Here is a 26,074-nt window from a genome sequence, read left to right as displayed (position 1 = left end):
CTCACCAAGCAAGAATATGCATACATTGAAAAATATACTATGTATTAACAATTGTGGTTTATTTAATTACAAATAAAAAGTTTATATAACTTATGATAAATGTTGGTGTTAATTTTTATTTTTTTATTATTATTAATATTTTTTTGGAAAAAATGAAAATTCTCAAAAAATTTATGTTTTCGGAGGAAAAATTATAATAAGTTTGTTACAAATATTCGAATTTGCTTTCAGTTCTATAGTTATCAACCTGAAATTTTGCACATACATATGCTTTTCACCCTGAAATGCTGCTTATTAGTTGGAACTGTAAAAATACAGTTCTTGAATGAAAAACATTTTTAATTGACGAGGTATCTTCCCGAAATTTTACATGGATTATTTTCTAATCCAACGGTGCAAACTACGAAAAAAATTTTCAAATTACTATATCATATAGCTGCCATACAAACTGCGCGATTAAAATGAAGTTCTTGTATGCAAAACTATTTCATTTGATGAGATATCATACCGAAATTTGGCACAGAATATTGTGCTAAGTAACGCTACAATCTCTGAAGAAATTGTTTAGATCGGAGTACTATATCATACAGCTGACATACAAACTGATTGATCAAAATAAAGCTTTTGTATGGAAAACTTTTGCATTTGTGAAGATATCGCCCTGAAACCTGACACAGGTTATTAACTAAAGTAACGGTAAAATTTCCGAAGAAATTTTCCAAATCGGACTACTATAGCATATAGCTGCCATATAAACTGAATGATCAAAATAAAGCTTTTGTATGAAAAACTTTTGCATTTGACGAGATATCGCCCAGAAATATCACATGGATTATTATCGAAGGTAACGGTGCAATCTCTGAAAAAATGTTTAAGATCCGAACATTACAGCATGTGGCTGCCATACAAGCTGACCGCTTACAATCAAGATCTTGTATGGAAAACTTTTTTACACATATGTATGTACATACATATGTGAAGAGTATTACTGTTAAAATTTCTCTTGTTGTTTTAAGGTTGTCAAAATATGATTATGATTCCCTCTCAACAAAGCAAGGTTATAATATGTATGGCAAATCTAAAGCTGGAAGCCCACCTTGATCATGAACATGATGATGGGCATAATCTAATATGCATATAAGGACTATATGCTAATGAACGATTTTTTTCTTACAAGAAAACCGACTTTTTATTACCTACAGTAATACTTAACAGTAAAAAGACACGAAAGCAAAATTTAGGACTTTATATTATCTCAAGTAATATTTAATACTATGGAGGTACGAATACTAATTTTAGGAAAAGCAAAACAAAAAAAAAATATCAGAATAATAAATAATAGATCAAAAAAAACTAGCAGAGAGAAAATATTTATAAAAGAAGAAAAAATCGACATACATATACATACTATATGGTACAACTACAAAAAATTTTAGTCAAACAACACCACATACTCTCGCTGCCTGCTCCACTTTTGCTTTCCAGTAAGAGTCAAAAAGAAGATGCAGCAAAACGAAAACAAACCGACAATATCATTGCAACCTAAATAATAAAAATAATAATAAAAATATTTACAAGCTTAAATGGCCTGCGACAGCTGCACATCTTCCAATCGAAATGTAAGCATTGCAGTTACAGCAAAAACAACACATCATTTAATTACTAAGTTGCGCGGAAATGTAGATTTGTAGGTTTCAACATGGACATGTACACACATATGTACATACTTACGTACACTTATATAAATATTTACAGCAATTTGCAGTATCCGGCTGAAAACTTTATTTTGGTAAACAAAAATGGCACAACAACACTCGTAAAAGCCGCAACAAGAGCGAAAACATTTAAATGTGTCGGGTTTACCCCATTTCCCTTCTTCCACATTTTTGTGGCAAGTTGCTGGATCACTTTGTTATGAAATCATTGTGCTTTTAAATACCTCGTATGTATCACACAAAACTTCATCATATATCAAGCGGAGATGAGTCATGACACTCAAAATTTACATGGACGTCGGTCATAATGATGCACAGGAGAGTGGCCCTTCAGGTAAAAAGAAAACAATTTAGTTAAGCACTTGTAGTTAATATTTATCTTAAGTTTTGTTAATCAGAAGATAAATTCAATGAAACCTGGAGAAGCACTTAGCAAATATATATTCATATAACAGGTCCAGAATTTAAAGATAAAAATTAACAAAGAATTTTCTTTTTAAAACAAGTTCAAATAATTTTTTTATTCGTACCAGAGATAAGCTAGAAATCTGTCATAATTTAAGTCAGATGTATTCGAGAACTCGAGCTACGGAATTGTCAACGCAGCAGACCAATCATAATAACAACAAAAAACCATAAAAAGACAACTAAAATTCGGTCTTGCTTAGTTGCCCGATATGGAAGTTTCTATATTGTGACACAAAAGCACCCGGGTCTATATTGTGACACAAAAGCACCGGGTAAATGATATTTCAAAAATACATACATATGTAATTCGCTAACTTGGTAGGGCTGTCCTTCAGAGGTAGGTGATTTTGCTGGATATTTTGGGTATACATGTCTTTTTTTTAAAGAGTACCGTGAGAACTCCGATCCCACATTCATGAAGAGCTTTATAACTACCGATGTGACATGGGCTTATAACTTTGACATGCAAACAAGTCAACAATCATTGGAAGGAACCCGGTTTCAATTCGATAAAGGAGCTGACCATCCCAAAAATTGCTTATGAATAGAGTTACGAAGGCTGGTAGATTCGCTTTCATAAGTGTATAATATTTATTTAATTTACTAAAACACATGGTAGTAATACGTAAATCAACTAAAACAACGATCAGCGACTCAAAAGCAGTCGAGTTGAATCTACAGTTTAGGTAAATTATTAACGGATAACAACTTTGCAGTTAGACTAACCCTCATCTCTAGAATTGGATTCTGAGAAATTGTATTTTGAAAGACCAAAATTTTTGTATTTTGAAAAAAAAAAAATGCTAAAAATTAGTTTTGCGTGTTCTTGTAATAATTTTTGATAAAAAATTTGTTACTGATACCCAAATATGACTTGATGCAAGTTAACTGTTCGTCAGTTGAAGCAACCTTTCCTTATTGGTTTCATACATTTTTTACTAGTCTGGTCAAAAAAGCACTGAAGATGATAAGCGCAGTGAATATCCAGAAGATGCTGTATAATATTTGGTGGGTACTAGAAGAACTTAAAATAAAAATGGTGAAGACTGCTGATATTCTAAGGCTATTAAGGAGACTTATTTAAGGTATAGTTTGTGAAAATCTGAATATGCAAAAGTTCGGTATAAAATATATTCCTCGGATGATTAAAATCGATATAACCAAATTGCCTAAATTATACATGGTATTCATTGCTTCCACCATATATAACTCCAGAGAATTCTAAAATACTCGCTGGTAAAAAATGTCACTTATAATGAAACTGACTGTAATGGAATAAAACTGACTTAACAACAAATATATTTACGATATATTCTCAAGATCTTCGTTGACTTTTTTCTGGCCGTGGACCTCAAGAAAAGTATCGTTGGTAAGAAATTAGAGACAATGAAGAGATAAACACCAAGACTCCGACTTATTTGAAGTAAATAAATAAATTCAAATATGCTATCAAAGCGTTGGAAGATTTTCGTACTCTATGCAAAACCTTCAATGGCCTCTAACTATATATTTAAACATTTTAGAGTAACAAATTTTTATATAAAAAGCATACTTATATGACTTAAGAGTACTGAAATATAAAGAGTGACTCTAGTCTAGAAATTAAAAAAAATCTAAATCAAAAAACGTATTATTATACTAATTATTTTCTAAGAAATTGAGATTTTAGTCTAGTGGCAACGTGCCCGGCTAAGTTTTAGCGTAAAAAGTGAAACACGTTTCCTCGAAACTATTGTTTGAATACGGTTGTCACGTTGTTTTCAGTTCAAATTAATCATTTTTTTTTCAATACTTGTTATTTTTAATGTTTTTGAGACATTTATTTTTAATAAAAAAAAGTAAAATGATCACAGCAAACAAATTGTCTTGCGCTGGCACCTGGTCTGGTTCGAGGTGGCTCAACGGAAACTAGTGGAATAATTGACATTAATTCACTCCTGACTGGCAGTAGCTCGCTTAATAGAAATATAGTTATGAGTAGCACCTTCTGACTCTAAGGATATATTTTAAACACTCGTTTTTTTCACGCTCCCATATATAAACAGCTCCCTTAGCCGGGCAAAAACAGTGCTTAGTCCGGTTATGAGGAATTTCACTGTATAAAATTTTCATATATCAATACATGCTTCAGCAAAAGCACCAGTGCATTATAATAACTAAATAATATCAAAAATATCATAGGTTTTTCTTTTTGCATAATTTCTGTTTTATATAGAATCGGTTTTATTATTAAAAAAAAAATTTCTTCTGAAATTTATTTTGTGTACTTTTGAAATGTGAACAGGAAAATGATAAAAAAACAGATATTAAATATTTCATTTTCGCTTTTGTTATAAATTATCTCAAAAACCCCGAAATTTGGGCCTATAGACCAGAATACCGCCTGGAGCCATATAAGTTATTTTTCAAAAAAATTCATTTACAAACCAATTATATTATAAAACTATAATATTTTATAAATTATTACTCTTTTTTATTAGCAAAACAAAACTACAAACCTCGAAGTATAGACAAATGTAATTTAGTACATATTTCAATATACAAACAAAAGACTTAAGCAACGAACTTTTTGCAGATTTGCTAATCTATAATTGGTTAGCCTATTTCAAAATGTGCAAATATGCAATTTTGTTACCTCAAAAAAGCAACGACAATTACCTACATGTGCCAAAAGCTTCCTTGATCAAAAAGACGAAGAAGAAGAAGAAATCGTCTTGTTAGCCTAATTTCTCAATAATTCACGACGCGCGAAAACTAAACGCACTTGAGAAGAAATAACTAACCCAACCTGTGACATATTTAAGTAATGCATTTCATTTATACAATTACACACTTAAACTAAACTATGGTTAAATATATGTACAGATATGTATGCGAGCAATTTTTGGCGCTTTGCCGTGAACTAAAAAAAAAGCAAGCGAAAAGAGTGACAGTGAAGAGTGCGAGATTGCCGTTGACACAGAAATTACAGCAATAAATAAATAAATAAACGAAAAGTCAGCACGAAGATGCGGCGACAAGCGAAACTAGTACGAAGTGGCCGTGTGAAGTAAAAACAATAACAACTAGCATTCAACAACAAAGTAAAATGCACTGCATAACAAAACCGATTGCATAATTTGGTGAGTGTTCGAGGGAACTCAGCAAAAACTCGCGCTCACATGAGTGTATAGCTGCGCATGCGCGCCATTGTGGAGGTGTAAGAGTGTGTGTGTGCCCACTGAAACGCCCGCAAGCCATAAAATGGCAAGTCAACTGCACTTAGCGCAGGTTAATGCGGCAATTTATGGCGGTGCGCGCTCGTTTTCGCAGCAGAGCGAACAGTGGAAAAGGCCTATCGTCACCCACACGAACCACACACACATACATACGTGATCCCACAATACTCAAACGTAAACACACATCAATTTCAACCGCAAAATTTTCGTTGCAGCAACAATTGTAGAGCGGCATGCATTGTTGCCCCAAATATTAACTAAAAAAATGTGGCGATTTCGCCATTCGGCTAATTTTCGGCAATTTTCCAGCAGTCGGCATAAACTTGATTGCGTCTAAATGATGACATAACACTTAGACAATTGATGGTTGTGTGAATCGCCAAAGTGCTAAGTGCCTCAAAACGCTTTTAGCCGACAATAAAGCGTGCGGCTGCCGCGCTGTATTCGGCGCCACCTCTTGTGGTTAATACTTTTGGTTTTTGTTGCTTCTTTTTTATATTTTTTATTTATTTTACTTTTGTTTGGTGTGTTAAATCATAACATTTGCGTTTGCGTTGGACCCAAAATAGTAGCAGTGGCCTTCAAATGCCTAAAATTGTGCGACATGTTGACACTTAGTGTAACGGTATACGTACTCAGACACATAAACTCTCTTGACACCGTCAACTGGTCGAACGGGTGGGTGCGATGATTAATAATTGTTGGTAAACTTGCGTTGAACTGCGTAAACTGGCGTAATCAAATCGCCGTTCTTTGACAGTTACCTGCATTGCATTAAGTACCGTTATTAAAAACAATTTTTCAATGTCATTTCGACTTGACAGGGCAACAAATATTGTGGGCTTCGGTTATTGTAAAATTATGTAGGTCAAAGCGTGGGTGCGAATTATTACTATTCAAAAAAATCCAACTTTAGTTGGGTTGAATGTTTATTTTGCTTATATATGATTAGCAGATTATTTGCTTGGATGTTTCAGAAAAAATCGAAAAGCACCTTCCCCCTTGCGGCAGCACTTAAGCGGTCAATAGGCTTACGTTTGGTACTTTTTTCACAGCTTTAGTGGGCTTCTGGGTCTTTTCTGGTTTTTATTAAAAAAAAAACACTTTTTTCTTCACTCCGCAAACTGCAATTTTTTATTTTAATGAAAACTAGTAAATAATTGTGTAAGTCTGTCGAATTTTGAAAATTACAGATTTTTTATAAATATTACTTACCTACTTTCCAAATTACATGGAATCTGAAAATGGAAATAAGGCATTATTATTAAATAATATTCACAAAAAGATGCTTTTAGAGCACAAAAAATACATTGAAAGAGTGGATTAGGTGTAAATGGTTATCTCTAGACGGGACAAACAAAATTTTGCTAATTTCATTAAGATAAATTCTCAAATAAAAAGACTTTGCATACAAGTCATACAATATACCAGCTGGAAAAATATGTGTTCAACTCCGCAAAGTGGGTAAAATAATAAAGGCTCAACCCAAATACGCGCTCCTAATTATCTGATAAATATTATTGTGAGTTAATTCTAAAATAGTAGATTGCTATTCGATATGGACAAAGGCACTCAGAGCAACACTATCTCAAGTGGAGTACCGCAAGGCTCGGTTTTAGGCTCACTATTATGGACACTGATGTACGACGGGGTGCTAAGAATACTGCTATCAAAAAATGTGAAAATACGCGCATATGCTGTGGGGATGAACTCATACGATAGTGGCTAAAATTCTGGATGACCATCGGTTGCAATAACTCCATAAATGGTTGGCGCCAATGGTTTGCTACCTTTTGTCCAGAGCTGACTGAGCAGTAAAGAAAAGTCTTGCTTATAAGCTCCAGGAAAATTGAAGAAAAGATGTCGCTCACCATAGGAGAATCTGAGATAACTTCACAGCCACAGATGGAGTATCTTGGTGTAATAGTGGACTCAACTTTGAGAAACACTTGGAAAAGCAAATAAAATCTATAATTATATAGAATGATGGCAAATAAACGTTGTGTGCGAGGATTTTTAATAGCTAAGGTAATGAGTTCAGTTATACTGTAAGCGGCTCCAATATGGATATAGGCGCTAGACATAAAATCATATGCTAGACCAATTAACGAAGTGCATAAGCTTACTGAAATATGCGTGATAAGTACTTTCCGACCCAATGAGGCGCTGTTGAGGTATTAGCCAGTATGGCGCCAATTGACAACCAAGGAGACGAATTTGCGCGAATGCATTACTGACGTCTACCGCAGCAAAAAGAAAGAAGAGAATCAAAAGCATCACAATGTGGCGGCAACGGAGGCAAACTTCATCCAAAGGTCGGTGAACCCGCAGACTGATTCCGGACATACGGATTTCCACCTCACTCAAGTACTTCGTGGCCATGGGAGCTTTAGAAGCTACCTATACAAATATCGTCATGAGCTTGGACTTACGTCATGAGCTTGGACTCGTATTGTCTGACGTGAACAGAATGTATAGAAGACTCTGAGCACGTACTGTATCATTGTCCTCAGTTTTCAAGTATAAGAGAAAAGCTGAAGACCACTCTTGGAATAGTATCAGGGTGGAAAGTTTTACTGCACTGATGTATGAGTCCTCTTACAATGGAAAGCTGTCAGCGAAGCGTCAGCTCTAATTATGACAAGGCAGTCCGTACAATAGAGGAGTCTTTAATGTCTTCTTCTCTTCCATGAAGTAATACTTTGTCCAATGTTGGCGTGGGATAGACATGAGATGGTAGTAGGCTAGGTTTAGCGGATTAAAGTCCCGCACTGCGGCTTTCGATGCTCCTTCTACTATGAAAAAAAAATCCAGTAAATCCAAAAAATAAAATAGTGGTCCAATACCAACCGTGCAAAATTTCAGATAGATATCTCAAAAGCTGAGAAACTAGTTTGCCTACATACATACATTTTCCGAATGTAGACTCGGTCTAATATTTTTATTCTGAAAGCAAAGACGCTCCATAGGCTGCCTTTTACATAGTGACAAAACAAGCTTAAGGAAATTGTAATTAAATTCCCCGGGTAAATGATATTTCAAAAATATTTATTTAAAAAAAATGGAGGATATGGTGCTTTAAAAATATTAGAGAGTGTCAGAGAGTCCGTTTGATTGATTTCGCTGGATAGTTTGATTATGAAACCGTCGGCTCGGCTCGACTCGTCCTGATAAAGCTAATTTTTTCTTTCAAAAAGAGTACCGTAAACATGTTTCCTGGAACATTCAGATTGTTTTTTTTTTTGTTTTAACTATTTTTTTTTTCAATTCCATTATGAAATTTCCTTGGAAATACCCTAAAAAAGTTCCCTAAATATTTGAGCCCTTAAGAATTTTCAAAGATGGTAAATAATAAAAAATCTATGAAAATTCCATACAGCCTTACTTAAAAAGCCGAATATCTCGAGAAGTATTAATGATAGCAGTTTCGACCTCGGACGATTTTTGCAGCAAATAAATTTGCCTACAAGTTTGTCATGTCCATTTTTTCTATAACTCTTATCATTTACGAGATATACGAGGGCTGTCCGATAAATAACCGACCTCAACGTGAAGCTAGCGGCACATCTGAAAAAAAAGTTTCTACTTCAAATTGTGCATATTATAATAGCTACTCGCCAAATTTTCAGAAATTTATCTTGCGCAATTATCTGTTGACAGTCGTTTTTGTGAGTCTATTTCGGTGATTTCCCCAAAATGGAAAAAATTTAATATCGAGCTGTAATTAAATTTTTATTTTTGAAAGGCAATACGCCTTCACAAATCAAAGATGAGTTGGACTCTGTGTATGGTGACTCTGCACCATCGTTTACCACCGTAAAATTTTGGGCAGCTGAATTTAAACGTGGTCGCAGGAGCTTGGAAGATGATGAACGTCCTGGGCGTCCAAAAACTGTAACCACTAACGATAACATCGCTAAAGTTCATCAATTGGTACTAGACGACCGCCGGATTAAAGTTAGGAAAATAGCTGAGATTATGAAGATGTCAAAAGAAACTGTTTGTCACATATTAAACCAAGATTTGGGCATGAGAAAGCTGTCCGCGCGTTGGGAGCCGCGTTTGCTTACGCTAGACCACAAACGTGCGCGCATGAACATTTCTAGCGCTCTGCTGGCTCAGTTTAGAGGCAATAAGACCGAGTTTTGGCGCCGATTGATAACTGTAGACGAAACTTGGATTCATCATTATACGCCCGAAACAAAAATCCAATCTAAACAGTGGATTGAAAAGGGGGAACCAGCCCCAAAAAAACCTAAAGCTGTGTATTCGGCTGGGAAAGTGATGGCGAATGTTTTTTGGGACAGCCATGGAATTATTTTTATCGACTATCTTGAAAAAGGAAAAACTATAACAGGAGCATACTACGCATCATTATTGGACAAGCTAAAGGAAGAAATTTCGAAAAATCGCCCACATTTGCAAAAAAAAGGTCTTGTTCCACCAAAACAACGCACCATCTCATACCTCAACATGGCGAAAATCCACGAATTGTGTTTCGAACTGCTTGACCATCCACCTTATTCACCGGATCTAGCACCAAGCGACTTTTTTTTGTTTCCTCAACTTAAAACTGCGCTCGGCGGCCAGAGATTTTCGTCAAATGAGGAGGCAATCTCTTTCGTGAACTCGTATTTTGCAGACAAAGACGCCAAGTACTATTTGGAAGGGTTGCAGAGATGGGAGCATCGCTGGGAGAAGTGTGTGGAGTTACAAGGAGACTATATAGAAAAATAAAAAAAAAAAGTTTGAAAAAGTCGCGTGCATCATGGTTAGGTCGGTTATTTATCGGACAGCCCTCGTATACAAAAAAAAATGCGATTTTCATATAAAAGTGAGGTTCAGAGCCTCGTACTACCTCGCCGGTGTGAGTTACGACTCTGTTGCACTGGGCACTTTTGTAGGGTGAACAATTCTGAGAAATATGCGTTTGAAGTCAAAGCGATACCATAAAATGCCTCTGAGCTATAGAAATTGAAAGATAAAAAATCACGAATGTCCTGTATTTTCTATGGACAATTTTTACATGCCTTGGTCCAGTCTTTAATGCTAATATTAAGGCCTCAAATTTTCAGGTAGTTTTTTTTAAGGTATTTCCAAGGAAATTTCATGATGAGATTGAAAAAAATTAATAGTTCAAAACAAAAACACCCTAATATACATAAGTCTATCATGGGGCACGTTGGGTGTTCGAAAATCAATTATGCTTGCAATACTGATATGAATTTATTAATAACATATTCTTTATTTCCGTTGGTAAAAATGAAGGTCTAGTTCCATTACTAGCGCTACTCGAGGAGCTCAGAGCCAAAAGTTGAACTAATGAAACATTTTGATCAGACAATTTTCTTTCATTTTAGTAGTTTTATTCAATAAAAATGATTCTAATGAAATTTAAACAATTAACTTCTATCAAAAAAAGTGAATCACAGCACAACAATCCTACTAGTTTTTCATGATTAAATGTGAAACATATTTTTTCTAAGCAGACGCCATATATATGTCTTCATTTGGAAACCCCAATTAAACACAAAATATGGGAAATGAAAAGCGGGCACATGCTTGAGCGAACGCAATAATTACGGCTTTTCCAAGTATGCCTAAGCAGGTGTAAATATGACATTTTTAAGGAAGGAAAATTTTAATTGCAAAAATAAAAAAATAATAACAAAAAAAAAAAATATTTTAGAGACAACTTGACGCTCAGCTGATAGTATGCTCATGGATAGGAAACTTATTTTTACTTTTTTTACTTTTATTTTTCGAAAAGCCATTTACACGCCGCCTAACAGCCATACGAGTCTGTTTACGCTCTGCGTCTCCGAGACACTTGTGCGCCAGCAAACGCGCAGTCTGTCAACAGTGGGCCTCACCAATTAGCTCTTCACACTTGTCTGCTTGCTGCGTTGCTCTTTCGCATATTTGCGGCGATTTGCTTTACTTCCTTGTAACACGCGTATACATGTGTCTGCGCATGTGTGAGTTGTCGAAATTTTTATGCTCCCAACCGCTGAAATGAGCTTCAAAACACACACACACACACTTATTTTTACCACATAAAAATCGATGAGTTTCCGTTGTTGGCGCTCACTTTATGTTGCTCATAAAAAGCAACAACAAAGCGAATTAAAACCAAGAAAAAAATACGGTATCGCAATCGCAAAGTTTACATTTCACTTTCGATTTCATTGGCGGTTGCGTGACTGTGCCGCACTGCGCCGGCGCAGAGGAGCGAACTGGAGGTAGGCAGTGGAGCGTGAGTGAGCCATGCCGCGCTGTGGTGATGGATAAAAGTAAAATTGATATGTACAAATGCATTTACAGTACACAGTTTTGTTGTTGTAGCAATATGTGTATCTGTGTGTGTGTGGGTGTAAGCATGTGTGTTGAGATATTTATTTCATACTGGCATATTTTGTGGAAATATTCAGTGGCTCGGCGTCTCACAATTTCCCATTTCGGTTGAGATATTTTATTATTTCAAAATTGTTGTTGGTATTTCACTCTTTTTTTTATATATATGTGCATATATGTATAAGCATTTTATTTTATTTTTTTATTTCATTTTATTTTTATTTTTTTATGATTTTCGAGTTGCTGCCGTAGCAATCGATTCGTCTCATAGCTCAGCGCCAAACACAAACAGCAACAAATATGCAAACTCCACACATGCACAAGCTCATCAGCTGCAAACGCGTGCGTAAGTGTGTGGCTGGCAGCGTCATATGTGATTTGCTGTGGTATTTCGATTTTGAAACTTTGCGCGACACTGTTATTAACCGTTTTGACTTTGACGCGCGCGGCTCGTACAGGGATAATATTCGCGCAGTGCATACACATGCCAAAAATCGTATCAAATTAAACAAATCGAACGAATGTAACGCGCATGCGCAGCGTTGATGATGTGAAAATAGTCAGAAAAGTGCTTGAACAGTGTTTGTTGGCGAAAATTTTTGCAAAAACATAGTGAAAATAGTGAACTTGAGTATTATTAAACGTTAAAAAATAGTTTTATATTCTGAAAAAATATAAAAAAACATTAAATAAATCCGAATTTTAAATTATAACTGAATGGGTTCGCAGCTATCAAGTGTAAAGACAAACGAATATTTTTAAAAATTAATCAACTGCATTGCTGTGGAAAATTTGCGGCACATTAAAGCAATATTATGGAAAATTTAAGCATATAAAAAATTGTTCAGTTTTTTTTCGCCCTCAAGCCAATTTTCTTACCATTAAAGCTTCGTGCGCTCATTTCCGCTGAACTTCACGTGAAATTCCATTACATATGCAAGTGGTGCAGGCAAATTAAGTAACAATAACTCAGTGAAGAGACGTCTGAAAAAGTATAAAAAAGTACAAACAGGGAAGAGCAAAACAGAAAATGAAAAACAAAAAATAAAAACCAAAAACCAAAAAATGTTACGAAAATAAAATAAAAGAAAGACTTGAGCAACGTAATACACCAAAAGTAAACCGAAAAAGGCCGCTAATAACAAAATAACAACCCTAAATTTCACATATAAAAAATTTTGACCATCTTAAACTGGTAGGAAATGCTAAAATATTAAATTGGAAAAATTCGAAATATTGAAAATTCGCAATTAGTTAAAATTTTTTTAATTTTTCGTTCCAAAACGTTTTTGTGTCTGTTCGAACCCTTAAGTGCTGTTGTCAAATATAAAACAATTTATTTGCCACTTGCAACATGTTGCGTGTTTTCATAGGCAGTATTGCCGCAACGAATAAAGCTAAAATTTTATTTAATACCGTTACAATCGTGCTGCTTTTCAATACTATATGTTACGTGTCTAGTGCTGAGAAAAATTACAATAGTGTTTACAATGAAGTTATCACGCCCGATTTAAAGAACGCTATTACAAAGGAGCTGCCGAAGGAGGCGAAATTCTTTGATGAGCTCGACCGTAAGTCTAAATTGAAATAACTTAAAGAACTATTGTATTTACCAGTACATAGTAGTACTCGTATTAACTGGTGTAGATTATAGTCTAATTGTACAATTTTTGTATAAATTATTAAGATAGAAGATGTTGTTCTATAATTAAATTATAACTGTCCAATCAAAATCAATATGAAGATCATTTTAACTAAGTTTTTTTTGCTCATGGCCCGTGTTTAGTTGCTTTTTCTTTTGACAGCTTAGATTGAGATTCTATTCAACAACTTATATTGTGAGAGAAGTATCCGGAAATTGTAAATAAAAAGCATAAATTTTAATTATTAAGCAATATTTATTTTCCGTCGCCTTCAAAGTATTTAATACCCACCAGATATAATGCACTTATGCCAACGTATTTTCAAGTCCTCGAAACACTTTTCATAAGCACCTTTTAGTATGACGAATTTCCTTTTACTACTGTGATCATATTGAAAGGTGCAATTTTAATTTATACTTCGCGAGTTTTTCGAATCGGTCATTTTTTTCTGTAAGTTGGTAGTACTGTTAGTCACATCTACGCTAAATTTCACGTCGTTTTGTGAGACTCTAAAAGAGAATTCATCGATTTTTACTATGTCTGAATTTATTGAACAAAAATGCGATAATGCACCATCTCATACCGCATTAGTTATTAGTGATTATTTCGTCACAATTTCAACTAATATTGTGCCGAACCCACCGCATTCGCCTGATTTACCTTCGTGTAACTTCTGGCTATTCAGCAAATTCACATGACCACGACCGAGGACACCATTTTAACTCAATTGAGGATATAAAGGCTGAATCAAAGAAGGCTCTGATGCCATCACGACGGATGATTTTTTTCAAGTGCTATGATGACTGGGAAAATTTGTTGACATAAGTGTATTGCAGCGGGAGGGGATTACTTTGAAGGAAATGAAATAGACAAAATTCACCTTTCAATTTGATCAAAGTAGTATCTCTTCGGTCGACTGAAACGGGTTCCATGTAACGGCAGTTGCAGTTTGGGGAAGAAGAAAAAATTACACAGAGCCAACTCTGTTGAAAACGGTGGTTGGAGGATTTAAAAACTGGTTTCGAGCCTACGATTTTTAACGCGAGGTTTTTTAAGGACAACTTTAATCGTCTGTTTTTGAGATGTCCGAATAAAACTTAACACTTAGGTGCAACGTCATGTTCTATTGATCAATTCTCGAACGGGCCAGAAATTATATCACATATCTCCAATACAACCATTTGTTCAGATATTTTAGGCTTTGCTTTAAAAATTGGGTTTAAACCCATAGTCTCTTAGGCAAAGTTAGCATATGCGATTTTATAGAAAAAAATCGACCCGCTCTAACAAACAGATAGCCAAGCGGTTTTGAAATCACTAAAGTATCATTCAAAGATGGTGAAAGAATGCCTTAATCTCTTAGAGAAACTACCATCTTATTTCACGATAAACCTGTAAAGGGTTCCAGAGCCTAGTGATATTTTTGCTAACTAAGAAAAAGCAAACTGGCTGGAGCATGTAGCTTCTTTAATGGCGTCGACACCACTTGCGCGGTTATAGCCGTCTTTTCATTGATAGTGTGTTTTACGTAGCGGGTCCCAACCCACAACCCAGATGAGGAACCTGCAATTAGATACTTAAAAAGATATGTAGATGCCTCTAGCTACTAGTAGATATCTAAACGACAAAAATTGTATATATATTGCTGAGTCTCGGTGTACAACCAGCGGCATGACCGGAATATGATCTAGACATACCGACAATTCAAACTCAAACGGAATGACTTAATAACTCTTGGAAGAGTGTTAATAGAACACTATCTAGCTGACAGAGATGCTAGCAGACTGGAAACACCACATAATGATGATGTATGACTATTGTAGAAACTGTCATGAGGTAAAGAAGAGGAGACTATAAAACTTTGTCTAGGCGAACGCAAAGATTTGTATAGGAAAATAATAACAACTGTCGGTGAAGTGTTTCTTGACGACGTCTCGGAGATATTGATGAACTTCACCAGAGGCTCAGGGTTGTTCAGAAAGGACTTTTAAAGTGAGGAAATTTTAATCACTCTGGTTTCAGAAAAGACCTCTTAAAGACTTAGGTGCTTCACCAGATATCCACGCAATCTACCTGTCTAATCGTTTCTGTAAAAAATATCTTTCAAATACCATTCATTTACCTGATTTGTATACTCAATCAATATATATAAAAGAAAGTTGTTGTTAGTTACACCATTTATAACTCAAGAACGGCTGAACCGATTTGGCTCATCTCTTTATGTCAAAATTTAATACAACTCATAAATACAAAAATTATATTTCAAATCATAAGCATTTGTTCAAAATTCATGTTTGTAGGAATCATTTGAATATCTGTCTACAATTTTAAACAGATTCTTCCTCAAAAATAATAAAATTGCAAAGTATTTGGAATTCGGAGTATTAAATAAATGCAAGCAATTATGCAGTGAAATAGATTGTAACTAGCTCGGTAATCAGTCATTGAGTATGTATAATACCACGTGCATCCCAAAAGACTGATATCATAACCTTTGTAGCCGACCTTTTCGTCTTACCACGCCTGAGAACGTCGGTTTTTTACGACTAAAGAACACTCAAACACTTCTCAGAATCAGTTATTTGTTGCTTTTGTTGGATTATGAACTTGCGAGGCGCCCACTTTGCACAGAGCTTTCGCCTTTTAAGCGTAGCAAATATCTTTTCATCAGTAGATTTCCCTGAGCCCAAATTCGACAGTATTTTCCTCCAAAAAGCTATGCTTTATTAACACACAAAATGCTTTATGATCCATTTTTTTGTAAACTAACATTTCTGCATTACAGAAATGCTATATCTCATTAACTAATAGTTTTAATCCAGCTAATAAAATTATATAGATGGTAGTAGTAGTGGTATTATCTCTGTATCAGCCACAGTTAAGCGTGGACGGGTCCGCTAGTTTGTTATATATGATACATTTTTCGTTTAGTAACAAACTTTTTGGAAAACTTAGTCATAACAATAAATGGTTAATATTAAAAATCCAATTCGTATTCATGTTTTTTAACAAAATTTCACAACCTTACATTTTAAATTTCTTATCATTTTTCCATACCAAAAACATGATTCAAAAATTTTACCAATGAGTCAACAGGGATTTTTAACAAAATTTCAAAAACATAAATCCAATGTCAAATCACGAAAAAGGTTACTGCAGTATACAAAAATATACATTTATGCAAATATTGGCTGATATGCATACATAAATAATTCATATATACTCATGTAAGTACATACAAACGAAAGCAACAAATTTGGTAAGGAGATTAATGAGAGAGAAACTTCATTCAAAATAAGCTTGCAGATAATTATAACGATATTTCAATAATAAGACAACCAAATGGTATTTGACAACAAAAAATAACAGTAATTACTATGGCTCATGTGTGACCTTGATCTTCAATAAAACTGAAAACTATTCGCTTACGTTTTTACAATTATATAATCAGCTAAGCCTTATATGACTTTTGGTTGTGTTGGGTTTTGATTGGTGGCTAGTTGTGGTATGCACTTATACATACTGTACTTATACATAGACGTGGGTATTTGTATGTACACATGTATTGTAGTTTGCTTACATAATTTATTGTCATAGATAGTGAAGTTCCATATAAGTATCTGTGAGTATTGGGAAATTAAAATCAATTCGTTATTTGTTTTTATTTCAAGGGCAGTGAATATTGAGACATTAATATCATAAACGGAAATTTCTTAAAAAAAACACAAGATAGCTTTCATTTTGACATATTTTTACATACAGAAAATTGTTTGAACTGTTTTTAATAAGTCATTCATCCATAATTAAGTCTTTTGATATTTTTAAATTTTATTAATTTTTTTAAAATTTTTGTTTTTTTAATTTTTTTGATCAACCACAGTGTTCTATACATTTATTAATTTATTTTTAGCTTAAAAGTTAGAAAGCCATTAAAGACATGAAAGATAAGCGCTTCAAAAGTTTTATTAGGTTAATATCTAATTAAAGTGTTACCTTAAAATCTGTGTCTAATTGTTCAATTAGTCGTGTCTGAATGAACCCGCTTTGAGTAAGCGAAATGAAAAAAATTCTTAAACATATAATGTGAAATTTCATTAATTATCAGAATACTAAAAAATTCCAAATAAAATTTTTACTAATATTTAAGCATATAAAGTTCGATTTCAATTTCAACCAATCTCAAGCCTCTCAACAGATGCATTAAGCACTCGAAAATCTTCGTCTATTTTGTGAAGGAATATGAAGCATTCAAGAAGCTCGTATAAGTGTCTCCAGCAAATGGTGTAGGCGCTACTTAAATATAATCCATATGCTATTACGCCATAAGTCAGACACGAACACTCTCTAAAAACACTACAAGTAGACATCAAAACAGACCAGACAAAGTTTTAGAGATTGATTAAAAATAACTCCTTGAAATTAAATATTAGAAATAAATATTATTGTTTGATCAAAGTAGACAGCAATTATGAAATATAAAAATGAATAAAAGAAAGAAACAAATATAGCTTTTAAGTCACATGAATTAGTCACATAAAAGGAGGACCCCACAATCTGTACCAACTACGATAGTATAAGCCTCTTCAACATCGCATATAAGGTTTTATCGAGTCTACAAACAGATTGAACGTTTTCGGTGTGACTTCAGGCCTGGAAAATCAACAACTGACCATCCACCATGCGCCACATCTTGGAAACGACCAGTGAAAAGACGATCCACACTCACCAACTTTTTGTCCAAGGCAATCCTCCTGTCATTAAACAAACAGCCGTCGCACTAGCGACTTGGCTCCCACGTCACTGTTGATAGGCGCAACTGCGAAGTCGTAGATACGACTACGGTAGGCCATGTCGTCCGAAGAGATGTAAACTCTCCAGTTCTGAGAGTAATCGTCGAGGTACCCGACGGGGAAAGCAGAGGAAAAGGAAGACCTCCACTCCGTTGGAAGAACCGAGTGGAGAAGGACTTGACTACACTTAGAATCTCCAATTGGTGCCAAACAGTGAAAAGGAGGAACGACTGCCGCGCTGTTTTAAACTCAGCTATAACCACGTAAGTGGATTCTACGCTAATAAATGAAAAGAAGATATGGGAGCTAAGGGATGTATTGACTCGATTCAACTCAGTTTTGACACACCATTATCAGGAAAGGATTTTTTTTCGAATTTCAATTTTATATTGTATCTCACGAACGGGGGTTCACAGCTTCAAAAGTACTATTCGAGCAAAGTTTTATCCCGTTGCATTCATTGGTGATTTGTTTACTGGGAATTGAAAGACTTGTGTAATTAGAAAAGTAGACGGGGTTTTGGTCCAATCGCACCTAATTTCGCTTTGTATTGTATTGTGTACCAAATATTTCGCAACTAATTGAGAAGGTCCCTAGGTATGGGATTTTTTTGTATTATTAGGGATAAAAAATTTAGTTTTTCCGACACTTTTATTTATTGACTTACCACATGCTTTGCGGACGTGGCAATGGTTGGTCTCAGCCTATTCACAATACCAGCTCTCCTGGGACGCCAATGAACATGTGTACCAAGTTTCTTCAAGATAGTATTTCCAGTTTTACTCAAGTTAACGCTTGCATGGACGAACAGATTGACCGATCCAAGTCAAGATCTATTTATATTTTTTCTATAAAGAATTCTTCTTCGGTACAGCCCCTTTCGGTACAGCCAAAGTTAACGTGATGAAAAATTCGAAGAAGAAGAGTTGCCATCTTTTTTAAATATTTTTTTTTAATACTCGAATTGACGAATTAAGAACATCTTTTTTGCAAAAATTTTTTTCTCATATAAAAAAAAAAAAAAATTTATATTTTATTAGAATTTTTTATTGTTATAAGCCTATACACTATTAGTAAAGAAATTCTGAAATTGAAAAATAAATTATATATTTTAAACTCGGCCATTGCGACACCATTTCCGGTGTTAGGAAAAATATAGTTTGAAGTAAATGATAATTATGTAAGGCACTTTGAAACTCATAGTAATTTTTTGAAGATAAATTTATATATTGAATTTCCAAACAGGTTGAAACTGATTTTTTGATGTTCAAAATACTCCTTTCTCTTTGAATTGAACGAAAAACGTACTGTATACGAATAAATTTAAGATTTCCCAAATGAACGAAGTATAACAGTGCAATAAAAACGCTTTCAGTAAATAGTTATCTCGAGGTAATCATAATTATTTCCAACCTGACCCAAGCTTTTCTTATCCTCTAATTTTTCCTTAATCAATTTTCAAGATTATATCAATTAACTTAATCCGTTGATGAAAAAATATAAACCTCCTATCAGCAAGCGATGCCGGAAGCTCGCTGTAATAACTGTTTTCGCACCCAAACAACGTCACATGACGAATACCCGTAATCGGGAGAAATTGCAAAAAAAGTTGCACAAGCAGAAAATCCACATTTTTCCGATTATTTTTAAACTCACTTTTTGATTGTGGATCCGTTAATTCGCCTATTATTCGATTAAAGCAACTAATATTTACGCTTTTCGAGATTTTTTTCACTTATCAAACTTTATGACTCTTATTTCATTGCGCCAACGCATGCCATAAAATCATAAATTTTACAAAAACCCAAACAAAATAAATCGAAAGAAAATGCAACGGCTTGCCTCCCCAATAAACTGGTTATAAATATTAGTTTCCAACGCATTTTCCAAAAAAAGCAAACTCAACGCCACGCAGCAATACAACAAATATGAGCACAACACGCAACAGCATTGAAGGAATTAAAAAAAAATTGCAGAAAATAAAAATCTGGCAAGTTCAATGCCATGTAACGGTGGCAAGAGAAATAAAACCAAAACGAGCCAGCAAGTTTATCGAGGAAAACCGGCGTTATAAGCGACATTATTGCAGCAACTATTGCTCGCGCATAGCATTTCCAGCTGAAAACCGCAACAACAACCCGCCAACAGCGACTGAAGCTGACAAAAGGTAGTTGTGACAACTGGTAAACGCGACTGTCGGCAATAAATCGTGTCTACTGATGACTATGCCCAACAAAGTGAATGTGGAAGTGTTTGCTGCTTGTTGCAACAAGGAGGCTATTCATTGCAACAAATAATCGTTTGCCGTTGCAGTTGTCAACCGCATTTAGACACTTCTAATTTTCCGTTTCAGCTGATTCAGTGAAATAAATTAGCATGTTGTTGTTCGCATTTCTATTTGTCACAAATATTTATTGCTAATTTATGTTTAGTCGTTTGTTGAGACGATTGTGTAGATTTGTAGGCGTGAGATGCTATTGCACGAGTGCAGTTTGATAAGTTGGTGGCTTAATAATTCCTCTTTCTTGTTACAATTTTGTTCTTCATACAAGAACTAATATTTATAAGTATGAAAGAAAAGTATATAGTCTCAATTCAATGTAGAAAACATCGGGTTTTACAGTCTGTCAAGTAAGAGCGTGGTCGGTATAATTTATAAAAAAAAATATTTTTTGAAATTTTCATATTTATATCTACACATTACAGACAATGATGCAATTTGGTCAATGCAATTTGATGCAATTTGGTCCAGTCGATAATTGCCTGGCATCTCCGAGGCATGCTTTCTACAATGTAATTTGACGGCGCATTCCAGTGGCAAGGATCTCCAGAACCGACGAATTTCGTAAGACAACTGCTTCAAAGTGTATGTGCGTCTTCCACGAAGCTTTTGCAACGGGCGACTGCGACGGCCAATACAATGTAACGATGCCAGATTGAGTTTTCCACTGAGTACAGAGCTCGCTGCGGTATTTAGGATCGTTGTCCTCCTGCAGAATCCAATCTTATTTTTTCTGATGAACCATTGTTTGGCAGGTAGCAGTAAGGCCTTTTTGGTAGATTTTTATCATTTTCTTTGCATTTAGGTTGTCAGTAAAGAGGTACAAAGTGCCGAGTCCCTGCTTTGCGAAGCAGCCCCAAAGATGCACCTTTATTCCATATTTTACGATCCGCTGAACAAGTCTATTGATGGAAGTTGACCAGGCTCGCGTGAGGCCAGAACGTGCCCATATAGAACATTCATCAGTAAAATTGACATTTTCAAAATCTCTATCAATATTCTCATGCGCCCAAGCGAGTCGCTTTGTCACAAGTTTCTCAGTCAACAGAGGCTTCTTCATTGTGTTGCGCCATTTCAGGTCATGAGTATGAAGAATGGTTCGGATAGTTTCGTAGGATATATCTAAGCCTTTTGCCATTAATTTTGCTTGTCCTTGCCGCAGTGTTAAAGCAGGATTCCGCGAAAACAGATTCTCTATTCTATTTTCATCTTTTTTGTTCACTTTTCCTATCGAACTACGTTCTGGTAATTCATCGACATTTTTAGCCACTTTATATAGCTGTATCCACTTCTGTACAATTGCCTTCGACTTTCTGAAATATTTGGCAGCCGCTGATTGCGGCATTTTGGGACCTTTCGGGTGGATGCAAAGGAACACAGCCTCGTAGCGCGACACATACTTAGCACTCACGGCATTTAACGTGATTCTCTTTCAAAAGATCAGCATTAGAGCGAAATCTTTCATTAACTGTCGATAAAGTCGACCACGCTCTTACTTGACAGACTGTATATTTTTATATGTCGAGATTAGAGAAATCGAAAATCGCTTTATTGTTTTTAATAATATTCTTTTTTGTCGTTTGAACCAATTCTTGAAGCATTTTTGCCCCACTGATTTAGGTATCTTCAAACCAAACGAATCAACGGCCTTCTCGTCGAAATTTGTTAGAAATAATCGCGTGAAAGTGTTTGCCTTTTAATCCCATTTTGTGGCCAAAACGAATGTGTGTATAAGTCGTTCTGAGTATGTAAGTACATAACATTAAAAACGTCAAACTTTGTGATAAATTTGTGAGTTAACAGTTTGCAACGATAGGGTTTCCGAAAGCCAAAATATAAAAGAAAATCGCTCATTAAACCATTTTTGCGTCACCACAATATATCCATTCCCTCAACGAGTCAGTATATTATTTGCTTTTATTTACCCGTATACCGGCCGTACGGGGCGCAGTCTTGCCGGGAAATAGTGCAATAATATTCAACTTGAACTGAAATTATAAAACTTTGAATGAGTTTTCTTCTAATAAAAAGACATTTAAAGCTCAACCTACAAATGTCATCAGTCATAAGTTGAATGGGTACTCAACTGGATGAGCTTCGGCTACAAGGTCTGACCAGATACTTAGTTCTAGTACCACGGGCAACAGTAAGCCCTTGTAGTTTACTTGGAATCTGCTCATGGTGGTAGGCACTTCGGGAAGATTCGTGGTGGTTGTGGTTTAAGCCCAAATTTGGTTAGAGGACAAATAAAAAGAAGCATTAATCATTAAAATTAGCTCTCTACAGATATTAACTGATATGTATACATACATAACCGCTTAGTACTTGCCTGCACTTGAGAACAACATAAGCTTAAATAAATTCTTTCCAGGAGAAAATTATGGTATGCCGAAGAAAAGTAAAAATAGAAATTACCGAAGAAAAAGATATTTATTACTTTATCATAATGACCATGCCTTTCTCCAATGTAACCTAAGATAGATAAGCACATCAAAGAAAAAGACGAGACAAATGATCACAACATACCACAGATAAATACCACAAAAACCGAAAGCTAATCAACGCCGCAGGTCCGCCTTAGACCATTTCGCTCATGGCGAAAATAGAAAAAAGACCACCAATGACAAATTGCTGACGAAAATGGCAGTGAAGTACTGAATGTTAATTTAGTTGAAAGCATTACAAACTACACCCAATGAGAAGATGGCTTAAGTAAGGCAATTAAGAGCGGAAAAAACTTTGATGTCAGAAATAAAATGCAACAATTTAACATTTTTTCTTAATTGAAATCGAAATATGCAGATATGCAGATGTAAGAAGCTGATATGAAGAGTCTTCGGAAGACAACGACGCGAAAAAGTTTATTGACTGCGACGTTTGGCGAAAAGCGTGTGCATAAAGCGCTCGAATTTGAGTCTTAATAATATTGACACTGCGTGTGTAATTCAATTACTTCATAAGTACTTCTGTATGTGTGTATGTATGTAGGTGAACATAAACTTCACCAAGTTCAACCGCAAAGACGCGAGGTTACCATAAAGCGTTAATTTTGAGGCGAGGCAGCTTTTTCCCATGAACAGCTGTTTGCTGCAGATGGAAACACAAAAGACTTAAGCGACAAACTTGAGTGCCCAACTCAAAGTAACATGATCAAAACTGTATGAGTTAACAGGGTTGAGTGGGTTTTGAGTGTAAATTCGAAGCTTTTGAGTGAAATACGTTCAAACGCGCTTCACTTGAGTGGAAAATGTTTGGTAGAAAGGCGTTGAAGAAATAATCCACCGACTTTTGACTCAACCTTTCAATTATTTTCTTCGCTGCTTTTAACCAAAAGCGCTTTGACTCACGGCTTTGCGGCTTACTGGCAGCGCAAATGCCGCATCTTTTTTGTGGCAAGTCACAAAGCTAGCTGCCTCATGAGCTACGCTGGTGAATGTGCTGCTTTAGTTCTGACTTGAGTTTTCCGCTGAACGGTTATTGTGGTTGGTGCGGCATTGCGGTTGTGGCAAGTGTGGTGAGCAAGTGATTTTTGTAGTGAAAAATTAAAAAAAATAAATAAATTTGAGAAAAAGAAAAATAATTTTTTTTTAATTAATTTATGAATATAAAAAATTTTCATAAGAAAAAAATGTGTCAAAATGAAGCCTTGTGTGTTATGAGATATACAACGAAGTGTTTGTAAGGCAACCAGGATAATTTTTCAGTGTTTGCTATCTTTACACAAAAATTTGAGAACCACTGAAAAAATAATTAAAAACAAAATTTAAAAAATTAAAAAAAATAATAATTCCACCAAAAATTAAAAATTTTCCGAAAATAGTGAAAAGAAAGTTTCAGTGTAATTATACAAGTGTTGTTGTTGCCACACCACGTAGCCACTTGCCGCTTTTGTAGTCATTGCCACCACTTTTGCTTTCGTTGTGCGCGTTGTTGTTGCTGTGGTGTGTGTAAAATTACGTTTTAGTTTGCTTTGCTGCTCAAGTGACGGCACAGAAAGTGAAAGTCCTCACTGCGCAGGAGTTCATATAAATTTGATCAATAAATTCATAAACAAAAAAAAAATAAAAAAGCATAATTAAAAGGAGATAAGAAAAAATTGAAAAGTAATACTGCTTGTGTTGTGATTTTGTATAACTTAAAATTGAAAAAAGTGATAAATAAAATACAAATAAATAATTTTATTCAAATTTGCAAAATGTCAAAGTTCACACGCCGAAAACGCTCTGCCAAAAAGGATACTTGGCTGCGAGTGCTTGAAGTTTTATTCTTCCTGACTTTACACATAAGTGACAGTGATGCATTAGCGCATCCCAGCGCTGCGCAGGAGCATGACATGTTGATCTTGGATGCCTTGTCGAGACGCAGCAGCGGCGGCGGCGGTGGCGGTTACTATAGCGAGGGCTCTGTCATGGAAATGCTGGCGAGAAGTAGTTACACGCAATGAGTTTAAAATTTTTATTTTATTTTAATATTATTTATTTTTCTGTTTTTTTTTTTAACGAAATTTTCTGTATGAAAGAGTTACATGAGATTAATCGGGTAAAAAATAGCCTTATTCTAATATTTTTTTCTCATATAAAAAATGAAATATTTTATTTAACCTTTTTATTGCTAAAAAGACACACTATTAACAATGAAAATCTGAAATTTTTGAAAAAAATTTTTAAACTCGGCCGTTGCAACGCCATTTCCGGTAACCCCTCGGAAAAAAGATGCGCCCGCGTTGGCAGGATAAATCATTAAGAAAGCGCAAGTTTTACTTAAGACAAAAACTTAAAATCTTCAAAACTTATGGCCATAATTTCCAAATCCCTGATTCGACAGTAATTGTATTATATAATATTAGCTAAAATCATTTCCAAAATGATTTCAAAAATGTTTTCGATAACTGCTACTGTGTGAATATAAATCCAAGTCCGTTCCGAATACCTATTTTATCCGACTGTCGTAGAATGGCCGGCCTTTAGTGAGAGTTTTTTGTTTTCCAATATAATAAAAAATATGCTTGGAGCATGCAGTATGAATCCATTAAAAGCTCATTTCGAGATAGAAATTCATTGAGAATTTTTTCTATGTCTAACTCAAAATTAATTCGTCGATTACAAAAACAGAACAATACAGGAGTGTATTCGACAATTCGTTGTTTTGATTTCTTTTGTAAGCGCCGATCTGTGGATTTTGAATTTTTATGTTTTTTTCTGACGAATTTAAAGTTGTCTGTTGCTTTTGCACGACTAGCTCCGCGAGAGAAAATTTTCGAATGCATATAATGACTTCTAGTGTACAACGACATTTTATCAACTTTGTCATTAAAATGATAGATACAGATACACAAGCTAGCAAAGTTCGCCTAAGTTAAGTTCCGTTCCAAGAATATACACTCTTTCAGTTTTTATAGCAACGTTAGAGATGCCTGAACCATCTTTTTTATTGGCGTAGACACCATTTGAGCCTGAACTATAGAGAACAATAAATTTTTAAGTAATATGTACAAAAGCTAACAATTAATTACTCGTATTCAAATTTTGTTTTGAAAAAATTGAAAATAAAAACATAAAAGATATAAGTAGCCACAAAATATTTAATTACTTATTACAACAGAAAA

General features: G+C 34.8%; 1 protein-coding gene across 4 annotated transcripts in view; it reads left to right on the top strand.

The window, feature by feature from the left end:
- Nucleotides 1-12,968: 12,968 nt before the first annotated feature.
- LOC105224578 (serine proteinase stubble) overlaps nt 12,969-26,074 on the top strand; it is a 32,161-nt gene continuing 19,055 nt past the window's right edge. For 2 of the 4 annotated variants that reach the window (XM_049452984.1, XM_049452983.1), the window contains exon 1: nt 12,969-13,326. In XM_049452984.1, coding sequence (XP_049308941.1) covers nt 13,110-13,326 — 217 coding nt within the window. In that variant the 5' untranslated portion in view covers nt 12,969-13,109. Of the gene's footprint in view, nt 13,327-24,610; nt 24,897-26,074 lie in introns of those variants that run through there. The other 2 variants (XM_049452985.1, XM_049452982.1) reach the window with 1 other exon arrangement.

The sequence above is a fragment of the Bactrocera dorsalis genome, chromosome 3 (assembly GCF_023373825.1).
Source record: "Bactrocera dorsalis isolate Fly_Bdor chromosome 3, ASM2337382v1, whole genome shotgun sequence".
NCBI lineage: Eukaryota > Metazoa > Arthropoda > Insecta > Diptera > Tephritidae > Bactrocera > Bactrocera dorsalis.
This window is presented reverse-complemented; position numbering and strand designations above follow the sequence as displayed.